General features: G+C 53.2%; 2 protein-coding genes across 2 annotated transcripts in view; both read right to left on the bottom strand.

Annotated features, from left to right (window-relative positions):
- The window catches only part of LOC141749887 (protocadherin gamma-C5-like), a 280,377-nt gene that overhangs the window by 114,295 nt on the left and 151,636 nt on the right, over positions 1-14,446 (bottom strand). The gene's annotated exons all lie outside the window — the stretch shown is intronic.
- Positions 208-7,257, bottom strand: LOC141749893 (protocadherin gamma-B5-like). Its single transcript, XM_074604156.1, has one exon. The coding sequence runs from the start codon at positions 4,815-4,817 to the stop codon at positions 2,346-2,348; it is 2,472 nt and encodes an 823-aa protein (XP_074460257.1). The 5' UTR covers positions 4,818-7,257; the 3' UTR covers positions 208-2,345.

The raw sequence follows: 14,446 nt of genomic DNA, 5'->3' as shown, positions 1-14,446 counted from the left end.
CGCAGCCTCCTCCCGGCACTGCAGCCACCCAGCGCCGCCCGCCGCCCTTTCCCACGGGCAGCTCGCGGCGGTGGGACACTCGCCACGGACTCATCGCTTCGCGTCCACCGCGGATCTCCTGCGATGTCTTTTCTCCCTACCGAATTGGAAACACTTTTTGTAACGGTGATATATTATATCTGTTAATATTTCTGAATATAACGTGCAAAATACTGCGACCCTTATCCCATTAGTCCTGCAGCACAATCTCCATCATGATTTTTAAAGCTTTTTGTAGCAGTCCCGCTTGAATTACTTTTTCCTCACCCTCTCTGGAAATCAAAGGGGCGCCATACAGCTACATTAATTCCCCACATCCCGACCAATAGAACAAAGCACAAAGGAAGATCCTCCCTCAAAGGGAAAGCGGGGATTTCCGGCGTTGCCTTTTCTCTCTAAGCCCTTCTTTTCTTAAACGATGCATGTTATTTCTACCGCACAGGAAAAATGACTTGCTATTGGCTATAGATGGGAAGTAAAATAATTTTTCGTAATAAGATCTGTAGATTATTACGAGTTTCATCCCATTCCTCCAAAATCACGGTCCTCCTCAGGAATCTTTGTAGCAGGCATGCTTGAATCATTCGAACGAGGACAGCAAAACATAACTGGCTCTTCTATACAAAACGTGATATAAACATCGACCGCGCCGCGCAGAACCTGAGATATCAGGCTCAGCAACACCAGCGGGAGGCACTTTGATTTTTTTTTCAGAAACCACGGTGTAACAGATTGATGCTTACTAGTAACGCATTCATCTAATTCTTTAATCTTTATTTTGTAGGACACCTTTTCCACCAACTTCTGTACGACGGCACAAGACCCTGAACTCTGCATGGACCATTTTGAAATGTGCAAATGGACTTCATTCAAGTGCCTAATTGCTCTCATTTTGAGTATTTCACTCTCTATTTACATATGTTCTCAGGAAGGGTAGAGCCCTCCCCTTGTAAACAGGCAGACACAACTCTTTCAACAAGTTGCTCGCAGTTGTTCAGTCTAGCATTCCCCTCTCAAGGCGATCAACCAGGTGCAAGCACCTCTCTTCGGGAAAAGGGGAGAGGAAAACAAGACAGGCTCCGAAATGCTAAATGCGCTGTTTTTTCTCCCTTGAGATCTCATTCTACACTTTCACTTGTGTATGAAAGGCAAGATCAGAACGGGTTAAAAGAGGGAACAACCAAAGGGTATGGAAGAACATAAAAACAAAAGAAAACAAAACAGAACAAGAAAGAGAGAGAGAAATAACTGCACAAGGAACTCGTAAAAGTCATGCCTGGACAAAATTCATCCGTCTCATTCACGCTGCCATTTCTGCAGCAGCCTTCAGCCAAAAGACGAGAGGGTAAATGTCTGAAAAGGGGAGTATTTAGAACGTAGGAACAACCTCTAACTTCTCCATTCATGGAGCCACACCCACCTTTTCTTCGAAAGACAGAATTAACCAGCGGGTTTGTATACAGCTATCAACCAGGGCCAACTACAGCCGCTTCAGAAAAAAAGTGAACGGGAAGAAGAAACCTGTAACACCCAGCGTTCAACACACTTTCCCAACTCCGTCGTACAGAACCTTTAATTTACCGCATTCAGCGTTAATAAGTCATTCGACAGTTCTCTCTAAACCTCTTGCCTGAAGTCTGACCACCGAAGAACCAAGAAGTGCCACCGCTTGATTCCTGCTGGGAGTCGAAGGGGTATACCCCATTCCTTCCTTCACGGAGACGAGGATCAGCGCTCCCCAGACACATAGAATTAACGCGTCCCATTACTGCTACCATTTCTGCCATTTCTGCGGCAGCCTGCCACCAAAAGTTGGACAACACTCTCTCCTTTCGCTAGGGATGAAGAACCTGTCACGTTTCCATTAACGGAGCCACATCCACTTTTCCTTTGTGAGTCCAATACCGAACAAACATTAACCAACGGGTTTGTGTCTGGCCATCAAACAGGTACAAGTAAACGTTTTAGGGAAAAATTCGATCACAAAGGAAACATCTCCAACTGCAAGTGCTAACCCCGAGGCTGTCACGCCGAACCGGCGGATCTCGTTCTACACAATAAACATTCGCATTCACCCTTAATAAGTTAGACGACTTCAGGCACCACAAGAATTTGAGACAAAACCTCTCTGCTGAACATCAACCTGTGACTATCGAGAAACCAAGGAGTGCTTCTGGTAACGGCCTGCTCTAAATGGAATAAAGTTACCCCAGTCTTTCATTTCTTCAGGGACACAAGGACCAGCACTCCCCATCAACACCACCCCCCGAAATCCCAGGGGAACAGCCAAGGAGGTTCAGCACAGATCAAAGAAAACAGCGAGAGCGAGAGGGCTTACACACCTGCGGGGCGTCGGTGGGCGGCTCTCCCGCGCCGGCGCTGCTGCTCGGGCTCGGCTTCCCGCAGGGCTCCGTGCCGAGCAGCTCCTCCGCGGGCACGCTGGGCAGCGGCAGCCAAGCGCCCTCGGCCACGGCGCGGGCCGGCGCCACGCACAGGTTGTAGGAGTAGGGCAAGGTGCCCTCGCAGAAGTCGGCCGGGAAGGCGGCGCCGGGCACGGAGAAGCGCTGCGCGCCCAGGCAGCGCAGCACGGCGGGCGGCCCGGCCCGGCGCAGCCGCGCCAGCACGGCCAGCGCCACGCTCAGCAGGAAGAGGGCGGAGAGCAGCGCCAGCGCCAGCACCAGGTAGAACTGCAGCTCGGCCGGCGAGTCGGCGCCCGCCGCCCGCTCGCTCAGCTCCGGCAGCGCCTCCTGCAAGCTCTCGGCCAGCACCACGTGCAGCGTGGCCGTGGCCGACAGCGCCGGCTGCCCGTGGTCCTTCACCACGGCCACCACACGCTGCTTCGCCGCGTCCCTCTCCGACACGGCCCGCGCCGTCCGCACCTCGCCGCTGTGCAGCCCCACGCGGAACAGCGACGGCTCCGACGCCTGCACCAGCTCGTACGACAGCCACGCGTTGCGCCCCGCGTCCGCGTCCACCGCCACCACCTTGCCCACCAGGTAGCCGGCCTCGGCCGAACGCGGCACCACCTCGAACGCCGCCGGCAACGACGACGCTCCCGACCCCGACGCTCCCGCCGCCGGCGGCGGCCAGAGCACGCGCGGCGTGTTGTCGTTGCGGTCCAGCACGAAGACGCGCACCGTGGCCGTGGAGCTCCGCGACGGCGCCCCGCCGTCCTGCGCCCGCACCGCCACCGCGAACTCGCGGCACTGCTCGTAGTCGAAGGAGCGCTGCGCGTACACCGCGCCGCTCCGCGCCTCCACCGACACGTAGGGCGCCGCGCCCGCGCTGCCGCCCGCCAGCCAGTAGCTCACGCGCCCGTTGGCGCCCGCGTCCGCGTCCCGCGCGCGCACGCGCACCACCGGCGCGCCCGCCGCGTTGTTCTCCGCCACGTAGGCGCTGTAGGCCGCCTCCTCGAACATCGGCGCGTTGTCGTTCACGTCCGACACCTCCAGCACCAGCGACGCGCGGCTCGACAGCGACGGGCTGCCCCGGTCCCTGGCCACCACCGTCACTCGGTGCTCGGACGCCTGCTCGCGGTCCAGCGCGCTCGTCGTCACCACCTTGTACGACCCCACCGACGACGACACCATCGACAGCGGCGCCTCGCCCGACAGCTCGCACCACACCTGACCGTTCTCCCCGGAGTCACGGTCCCGCACTTTCAACAGGGCCACCACCGTGCCGGCCGGCGCGTCCTCGGGCACCGGGCTCGACACCGACGTCACTGTGATTTCGGGCGCGTTGTCGTTCACGTCCAGCACCTCCACTTCCACCTTGCAGTGCGCCACCAGACCGCCCCCGTCCCTCGCCTCCACGGCCAGGCTGAACGCACGCGTGTCCTCGAAGTCCAGCGCCTCCTGCAGCCTGATCGTCCCGCTCTCCGCCTCCACCACGAACTTCTGAAGCACCTTGGCCGGCGTTTCCCCGAAGCCGTAGGTGATGCGGGCGTTGGTGCCGGCGTCGGCGTCGGAGGCGGAGACGTTCAGCACCGTCGAGCCCGGCGGCGCGTCCTCGCGCAGGCTTGTGCGGTACCGGTCCTGCGCGAACACGGGTGGGTTGTCGTTGGCGTCCGTGACGTTGATGCAGAGCTGGGCGGTGCCGCTGCGGGGCGGATCGCCGCCGTCCACCGCCGTCAGCACCAGACGCAGGCTCTGCTTGCTCTCCCGGTCCAACGCATGGCGCAGCACCAGCTCCGCGAACTTGCTGCCGTCCTGGCTCTCCTTCACCTCCACCTCGAAGTATGCGTTGGTCTCCAGCTCGTAGCCCTGCAGTGAGTTGCTGCCCACGTCCGGGTCTTCTGCCATGCCCAAGTAGAACCGAGCGCCGGGAGGAGTCAACTCGTTGATCTCCAGCTGGAAATTGTCTCGCAAGAAGCGCGGCGCGTTGTCGTTGACGTCCTGGATGGCCACCTCGACGTGGAAAACGTTGAGCGGGTTCTGCACCAGCGCCTCGAAGCTGACGGAGCAGGACGCCGACTCGCCGCACATCTCCTCCCGGTCCAGCCTCTCGCTCACGTACAGGTTCCCGCTCTCCCCGCTCACCGTGAAGTATTGCTTCTCCGCGCTGAGCCGCAGCTTGCGTGCCGGCAGCTCCGCCGGGCTCAGCCCCAGGTCCCGCGCCAGCGGCCCCACCAGCGAGCCTCTGCCCAGCTCCTCGGGGATGGCGTACCGGATCCTCTCCGCCGCCGCCCGGCAGCACAACACCAGCAGCAAAGCTGGCAGCAGCACCGCTCGCACGAACGCTCGCCGCCTCTCACTCTGCCTCTGCCTCACCGCCATTGTCGCCAGAGCTTGCCGCACTCCTCCCTCCTGCCGCTTCCGCGACTTCGGCTCCGGCTCGGGCTGCGGCTGCGGCTTCAGCGCCGCTCCGTATCGGCCAACAGCGGCACCCGGAGGCGCCGCCACGACACAGCAGCCGGCCCATGCCCGTGCTTCCGGGGGCCGGGCTTTCGGCCGCTTTTCTGTGGCTGTTCCCAGCTTTGGGGTCTCTTTTTTTTTAGAATCACGAAGCGCGGAGGCACTTGCTTTCTGCAACTCCAAAGACTTTTAAAACTGAGATACGCTGTCAAGTACTTTTAAGTCATCTCCTTGAGTCGCAGTGAATAGTCGGTTGTAACTACTCATGGCAGAGTAATAAATAAATCAACTCAGTTGCTCTTCATAATATCAAGAAGCATCATAAGAGCAATAAAGGATGTCATATCGTTTCAGCACTCTTTCAGGTATTTCAATTCTGCTTTCCTGATATGGACTACCAAGAAGGAAGGATTCCTGTTTCAGTAATCAATAAGCAATCAGGCACAGAATGAAGCAGAAGGTAGTGCTATCCTTTCATGATGGGCTGGCAAAGGGTTTCAATATTCACTGCATGTCTTTCTGTTGCTCATTGAAGTCTGTGATGTTTCACACTGTCGAATTAAATTTTAGGGAGAAGAACAATCACCCTCAGAAATGTATCACCCTAAAGGCAAGCTGTATAGCGATATGCTAAGATAGCAGAAAAACAATTGCATTTTTTTTGTCATTCCCAAAAGTTCCTTCTTTTTTTCGTCTCCATCCTTGAGGGGCAGAAATGGGAAAGTGCAAAGCCACGTTGAGTCTTTCATAGAATCATAGAATGGTTTGTGTTCCTTTAGAGATGATGGAGTCCATGTCTCTGCCCTGGTAGGCACATCCTTCACGAGTTCAGGTTGCTCAAAGCACCATTACACCTGTCCTTTGACCCTTTCAGTGCTGTTGCATCCACAACTTCTCTGGGCAACCTGTTCCACTGCCTCAACACTCTCATCATAAAACAGTTCTTCCTTTTCACCATTTGAAACCTATCCTCTTGCAGTTTAAAACCATTGCCCCTTTTGCTGTTAAGAAAGGGCCAGGTAAAAAGTCTTTCTCCAGCTTTCTTTTAAACCGCCTTTGTATATTAAAAACGTATAATAAGGTCTCCCCAGAGCCTTCTGTTCTGCAACCTGAAGAACCTCAACTCTTTCAGAGTTCACTTCTCTTCTCTACAACCCATCACAACTGGCAGGTTTGACCCTCTCATAATTGGAAAAATATCTCCCAGAAATATGGAGCCATAAGTATAAACACACTATCATGGGGTCAGTCTTCTGAGAAAGGACAACATATTCTCTTTTACCTTCTGCTTCATTTTCCTCACACATAATATTCTGTCTTACGTGACTTTCATGACAGGAAAACCAGGATCACAGAAAAAATGTCACAGGCCTTGGCACCAGGCATGAAATCAAGCCATTGCTCAAACAAAACCACATTAACCCACCTATTTTCCTGGTTCCAAGACAGCCTCTCACCTTCCTTGCTCTACATTCACAGCCTTTAATAACCCCACAGACAGTATCCCATATTTTGGCTATGTGTCAGCCACAGGAAAAAAAGCATTTCATTTCAGGGAAACACAAGTAAATGTTCTAAGGGGCATAAGGGATCTGCAACTCAGTTCAAGAATCAGTCTTAAGTATCAGCTCATAGACACCATCATGCACATGGGCACTTTGGATGTTATGTGACTCTGCAGCCATTAATGCAATATTTACATCTACGCCTAATAACTAGCATTGTCAGGAAATGCTGTACCAGACATGGCAGGTCATTAAATGAGCAACTGCCTCACACATGCTTCAAATAACAATTCCAAAACCAGAAATTTCTGACAAAAATACCCTCCCATCCCCTACATTCACACCAATTTTAATATTGACAAAACATCAGCAGTCATTTCACATTAGCAGGAAGCATGGATAACATCTGAAGATTGGTCGAGGCTGGGGAAACCTTTATACAACCAGGATAAAACTCCACATCACAGTCTTTCAAGGATATATAGATGGAAAGATGACATTTCATACAGCAGGTATTAGACACAGTGCCCAACCCTGAAGCGTGTTTGCACTTCCATGGTTACTGCTTGCAGACAAAATTCATCAGAGCGTTGTCATTCCCTTTCAGGAGTTTCTTAAAGGCAGCCTTAGTGTAAGTGACAGAGGCCTTGGCAGCAGGCGTGAAATTATACCATAGCCCAGCCCAATGGAGTGTACAACCTCCTTTCTTCCTGTTTCAAGGACACTGTCTCACCAATGCCGCATGGACTTCTCACCACGTGCATGCAACAAGCATAGCATTTCTTCCAGTGACACATTATCAGACACACATTTTAGGACACATTACCAAACACAGAGGGGCAAACCTTTACCTCTTTGCAACAAGCAAGGGCAAGAATTAAACCAGAATTCACAGGAAACCTCATGCAACAGGAAAGTAAACTGATGAACCCACAACTTCGCCAGCTGGAGTCCAAACTACTATGCGATATCCAGAAATAAGACACTTTGAGACCTATTTTCCATAGGCCAGGAAGAAACCCTGAGAACTGACAAAACACATGCCTTCCCTCCACCAGTACCTTCTCACACACAGCACCCCAGACACTCTTCTCAAACCATTCAGAGCTTGCATGGTTGTTGATCTTCCTAATTTGCAGATGGACTCCACCCAAAGAACAGTTGCACAGACAACATCTCCTTACCATGGATAATATTTGACTTCTCAGCTTCTGTATGTAACAAGGAAGAGCATTGCTTACAGTAACCCTTTATGGAAACATGTCTGTGAAAGCTCTTTGCAGCTGTAAACATGAAAGACACCTACAGGACAGTCAGACAAATGTAACAGATGGCATCTTCCACACATTATCTCAAAAGGCAGCCCACCTTCAGCACATCAAAAAAAGGAAGGCAAGAAGTTAACACCTGCAAAAAGGAAGGGATTACAACATAGTCTTCTACATTATGGCACTTAGAGTTGAAACACAATTAAGGTATTTAGTAGGAAAAGAGTACACAGTTGGCTCCTCCACAGTTCCCCTTATGGATTTATCATAAGTACATCAATAAAATGTTAGTTAAACATTGATGACAACATGCAAACACACAGGAAGCACCTCCCAGAGCTCCCAATATCTCCGACCAAACTTATATGGGAAGAAGACATCTGCATTGCTCTTCTCCAACCCCACACAACTTCCATGGAGTTTTGGCAAGCACATGACTTCAAATGTCCAACTTTCTAGACCATTTTTCCACAAACTGCACGAGCACCAGGACACAAACTTCACGTACATATCTTGACATCTCTGTACTAAGAAGGAAAATAGATTTGTGTGTTGACTGCACTTTAGAAAAGAAACATCAAGGTTCTAAAAGTAAAAGAGGATTTGTCCTCCAGGAGACACTGGGTCAGTGAACAGTGTGTAACACAGTAATGCATAATAAAATACAAAGCCCCGCTCTAAAGAAACTCAAGTCAACAGTTAACTCCACTTTACCTGCCTCTCATACCAACTATGAGTCTGAGCAATAATCCCACGGGTATCAAGTGCACATTGCCAGCTCATGTCCTTTTTGTCACCTACCACTACCCTCAAGTCCTGCTCCACAAGGGTACTCTCAGTAACCCAGTCTGTATTGAAACTGGGGACTGCCCTCACCCAGGTGCAAGACCTTGAGCTTGGCCTTCTTCAACTTCATTATGTTCACATGGGCCCACTCTGTCAGCCTGTCCAGGTCCCTCTGGATGGCTTCCCTTCCCTCCAGTGAATCAATATTACCACTCAACTTGGTGTTGTCTGCAAACTTGCTGCGCGATCACTCCTACCATCTATGTCATTGTTGTAGGATAACCACAGCCAGCAGCTTAGACTGTACAGACTCTTGCTCACTTACCTGGTTGGGATGGTGGAGGCAATCAGAAGGAGAAAAGCGGGAAGACTCATGGGCTGAGAAAAAGACAGTTTAATAAGTAAAGAAAATGTCGCACACACAAGCCAAGCAAAATAAGGAGTCCTTTCACCACTTCCTATCAGTAGGCAGCTCTTCAGACATCTCCAGGAAAGTAGGGCTCCATCACACATAATGGTTACTTGAGAAGACAAATGCCATAACTCCAAAAATCCCACCCTTCTCTCTTCTTCCACCAGTTCTATATACGGAGCACGACGCCACAAGGTATGGAATAGTCCTTTGGTCAGTCTGGGTCAGCTGTCCCGGCTGTATCCCCACCCAACTTCTTGTGCACTCCCAGCCTATTCGCTGGTGGGGGTGGTAGGAGGAGCAAAAAAAAGGCCTTGACTGCTTATCACAACCAAGAACATCGCTGTTATACCAACACTATTTCCATCCCAAATCCAAAACATAGCACTACACCATCTGCTAGCAAGAACATCACATCCATCCCAGATGAAACCATGACACTCATTGAGGAAGATATTATTGAGATATATTAAATAGTATTGGTCCCAGAATGCACCCTTGAGGAACACCCCATGTTACTGGAGCCCACCTTGACAGTGAGCCACTGACTATAACTCTTTCCTATATTAAATATTATAAAATATATACTGCCTACTATATTAAATTCTATTGGAACAGATAGGAACTGATCAGGTGCAATAATATATCTTAGGCCAAACATATTCAGCGGAAGGAATTGAAACTGCATAGTACCACAACCATGTACCAACAGACTAACTATGACTGGCAGGGAAATGACCATCAGTTCTTCTTTGACACCCCTGCTAACAGAGCTTCCCCAAGTCTTCTCTACACACAACATGTGGCTGAATGAAGATACGCCACTACTTTAAACTTAACCTACATACAGAGGAAACCAGGAGCTGAACAAAATCAGATCAGGAAGGCAAGGAACCATTAAAGACAAAGTCTTGCAGAGAAATTCGCCGGGAAGTCTTCTTCATCTTCAGTGCTGGTGTTGAAATTCATCCCCCTGAGCACCTGCAAATCACTGATGTTTCAAGCACTAGTGCAAACCTAAGGTGTTCCTCTGGACTGCATTGTACAAGGGTTCATTTTAAGAAATACTCAACAGCTCTCATCAACTTTTTCTACACTGTAGCCTGCTCATCTGCAGACAAATATGGAGTTGTGAGTATAAACACTTATCATAGACCTCTATCTCAATTTAAGTCATCCTAGGCTTCTTCAGGTGGCTGAAGGCTTGACAAGGGAAGAAAATATTTGCTACAAAACAACACCCACAGTTTCAAATTCAAAACAACTATGCAGCCATGGGGAAAATGAACCATGACCTTGCAAGACGCAAAGGCCTGAAAGAAAGTGTAATTACATCTATGAAGAAACTCAACATAGCTATGTTCCGATGAAATACAGATGGACAAAGGAGCTTTCACTCAGGAATTATGACCCTTCTACCCATGCATCATCATTCTACATGAATTTTTATTGTGCTAATACTTTAAAATTTTTCATGACAGGGAATCAAGAATCAGAGTATCAATGCCACAGGCCTCAGCAGCAGGCATGAAATTAAACCACTGCTCAGCCAAAACCACAGTGACACACCTATTTGCACGGCTCGGAGCCAGCCTCTCACTCTCCTTCCTCTGCATTCACAGCCTTTACTTGACCACAGACAGTATGCAATATTTTGTCCAAATATCAGCCACAGGCAAAAGAGCATTACATTCAGTGACAACCTAGGCAGAGTCCATCAAAGTCTTTGTCTTGGCAGCAGAACAAGTTCAAGGAATGGATATTCAGATCATCACAATGAGTACGGCAAAAAGTGAACACCCACAGAAAGGAGGGGATCACTACATACTCTTCTAGAATATGGCATGCAAAGGCGGCACCTAAATCATGTATTTAGAAGGTAGGAAATACACAGTTAGCTCTTCCCAAAGCTCCCATTATGTCACTTGTCATAAGTACATAATTCATTGTTTGGTAAGCATTGATAACAACCTGCAGAACCAGAGGAAGAACATCCCAGGGCTCCCAAGACCGCTGGAATCACATGTCCTCTAGCCAAATTTCTTTGGGAAAATGAAACTCACATTTTATGATACTACAGCAGGTCAGTGAATGATGAAGGGTGTAAACATATCTCTTGTGCCTCTAGCATGCAGCTCCCACCACTCTCATCTCCAACCCTTCACGACTTGCATGGTGTTCTTTGACCCTTATAATTTGCAAGCACACAACACAAAAGAGCCAGGTGCCCCAAAACATTTCTCTTCACCTTTCATAAGGAGCACTCCATGGACTTTACATAGATATCTTCACATCTCCACACTGAGAAGGAAGATACAATTGTCTGCTCATGATGCTTCAGAGAGGAAACATCAGAAGCCTACAGGGAAAAGGAGAGCGGTCCTCCAGGGGAGACTGGATCAGCGAACATCTGCATCCCCCTCCTTACATCCTCCCTCACACCTTGAATATCTCCCTCCCACCCTCCTATGGCTCTTCCCATATGCTTGTGTCAACCCAAGACACAAGCAGAGGCTTTTCAATAAATCAGCCTTAAAAGACAGGGAATCATTAAAACATATCTCCTGTGAAGTACACCTTCATGTGCAGCCACCCAACTTCTACGACTTTCTTTCATCTTCACCAGAGGCACACAGACATCTACAAGGGACCGGTTGTATCGAGGCCCATTCTTCCACTCTGTGCACAAACATCAAAGCTTGGACGAATACAAAGACATTTTGTTGCCCACTACGCTATCATGGAGAAAAAAAAGGCTGAGAAGAGCAGAAAGGAGGAGCAGGTGAGTTATACAGGGGGACATTAACAGTCCCTTCTAAAACACCCTCATCCTACTCAAGCACAGGTGCTGTCGGGAAGATAGCTGACCCTGAAAATAACTAACATTTCCTTTTACTGACAATACATAGGTTCAGAAGAGCTAACACTGACACACGATGGGGACAAAAGGAGAAACGACCTGGCACATGATAACAACACAAAGGTTCACTCCAAGGAAGCTCCAGCCAACAGCAGCCCCACCTCTCCTGCCTCCCACACCTACTCTAACGCTGAACAACGAGACCAAGTTCACCTCCCCAGAGAAAGAGGCACCACCACACAGCGAGTTGATCAACGAAGCTCTGCCATCCTTGTAACTAAACCTCATCGTACAGACACGACAGAGAACACAGATGGGAAAGGACAGAGAAGCGGGAGAGGGAGGCGTGGCAGAGCAAGCGTGGTGGGAGGAGCTCACCGGGGGAGCGGCGGGGTCGGCGCAGCGGGCGCCGTCGGCGTCCTCGGCGAGCAGCGGCGCGGGCTCGGCGGGCGGCGGGCGCGCCGGGAGGGTGTCGCAGCAGCTGCCGCCCGAGAAGCGGAGCTGGCTCTTGCGCGAGTCGGCGGTGAGCGACACCTCGTGCGAGTAGGAGTGCAGGAAGGCGCGGACGCCGTCGATGCCCACGAAGTGCGAGGCCGGGACGCCGCGCAAGGCGCCGCTGCCCGCCGCCAGCAGCTGCGAGCGGCGCCAGCGCCGCAGGCGCAGCGCCAGCAGCAGCAGCAGGAAGGCGAGGAAGAGGCAGGACACGGCCGCCACGGCCAGCACCAGCCAGCGCGTCAGGCTGACGGACGGCTCGCCCGCCGCCGCCGCCGCCGCGCTGCCCAGCTCCGACAGCAGCTCGCCCACGCTCTCGGCCAGCACCACCGTCAGCGTGGCCGTGGCCGACAGCGCCGGACGCCCGTGGTCCTTCACCACCACCACCAGGCTCTGCCGCGCCGCGTCGCGGGACAGCGGCACCCGCGCCGTGCGCACCTCGCCGCTGTGCAGCCCCACGCGGAACAGCGCCGGCTCCGTCGCCTTCGCCAGCTCGTACGACAGCCACGCGTTCTGCCCCGCGTCCGCGTCCACCGCCACCACCTTGGCCACCAGCGCCCCGGGCTCCGCCGACCGCGGCGCCAGCTCCACGCCCGCCCAGCCCGCGCCCGACGCCGGCGGCGGGTACAGCACCTGCGGCGCGTTGTCGTTCTCGTCCACGATCACCAGGCGCACCGACACGTTGCTGCTCAGCGACGGCGCGCCGCCGTCCTCCGCCCGCACCCACAGCCCCACCTCGCGCACCTCCTCGTAGTCGAAGGAGCGCAGCGCGTACAGCGCGCCCGTCTCCGCGTGCACCGACACGTACGACGACAGCGGCGCGCCCCGCACGCGCCCCTCCCACAGCCGGTACCGCACGCGCGCGTTCTGACCCCAGTCCGCGTCCGCCGCCCGCACCGTCAGCACCAGCGCGCCCGCCGCGTTGTTCTCGGCCACCCGCGCGCTGTACCGCGCCTCCGCGAACACCGGCGCGTTGTCGTTCACGTCCAGCACCCGCAGCGACAGCACCGCGCTGCTCCACAGCGGCGGCGAACCGCCGTCCGACGCCCGAACCGTCACGTTGTACTCCGACACCGCCTCACGGTCCAGCTCCCGCGCCGTCACCACGCTGTAGTAGCTGCCCCGAGAGCTCCGCAGCTGGAAAGGGATGCCGTCGTCGAGCGAGCAGGTCACCTGGCCGTTGGGGCCCGAGTCGCGGTCCTGCACGTGCATCAGGGCCACCACCGTCCCCGGCGGGGCGTCCTCAGAGATCTCGCTCAGTACAGACCTCACCGAAATCTCGGGTGTGTTGTCATTCACGTCTGTCACCATGATCGCAACTTTTGCTGTGTCGAAAAGCTCTCCTCCATCGTGTACCTGCACTTCGAGTTCATGTGAGGAGATCTCCTCGAAGTCCAAATCGTCCTTAAGAAATATTTCTCCTGTCTCAGAGTCCAGGGAAAAAAGATTCGACGCCCGGTCTGAAATTTTATGGAAACTGTATTTCACGTCGCCGTTCATCCCCTCGTCGGCATCGATGGCCGTGACGGTGAGCAGGGCGGAGCCCACGGGCACGTCCTCCGCCACACGCACCGTGTACTCCGCCTGGCTGAACACGGGAGCGTTGTCGTTGGCGTCCAGCACCGACACGCGGATCCGCGCCGTGCCCGTCCGCGACGGCTCCCCGCCGTCGCTCGCCCTCAGCACCAGCTCGTGAAAGGCCGCCTCCTCCCGGTCCAGCGCCTTCGCCAGCACCAGCTCGGGACGCTGGTCCCCGCCGGGGCCCGCCTGCACGGACAGCGAGAAGTGCTCGTCACCGCTCAGCTCGTACCTCTGCAGGGAATTCCGTCCCACGTCCGGGTCGTGTGCCCCGGCCAGGGGAAATCGCGACCCCGGGGCTGTCGTCTCGCTCATTCTCAGTTCCGTTTCTTTCTCTCGGAAGCTGGGGGCGTTGTCGTTAATGTCCCTGATTTCCACTTCGATTTCATAAAGCTTCATCTCCCCCTCCACGATCACCTCACAGCGCAGCACGCATTGCTGCACACTCTCGCACAGCTGCTCTCTGTCTATCCTCTCCGCTGTCACTAGATGTCCCGTCTTCCCGTGCAGAGCGAAATACTTGGTTTTACCTTCGGAGACAACGCGGACGCCGCGGTCTTGGAGCGCCGGCAGGTCCAGCGTCAGGTCCTTAGCTACGTCGCCCACGAACGAGCCCTTCGGCATCTCCTCGGGAACCGAGTAGCGCAGCT

The sequence above is a fragment of the Larus michahellis genome, chromosome 11 (genome assembly GCF_964199755.1).
Source record: "Larus michahellis chromosome 11, bLarMic1.1, whole genome shotgun sequence".
Taxonomy (NCBI): Eukaryota; Metazoa; Chordata; class Aves; order Charadriiformes; family Laridae; genus Larus; species Larus michahellis.
The sequence above is the reverse complement of the archived record's forward strand: the minus strand, read 5'-3'. Positions and strand labels throughout refer to the sequence as shown.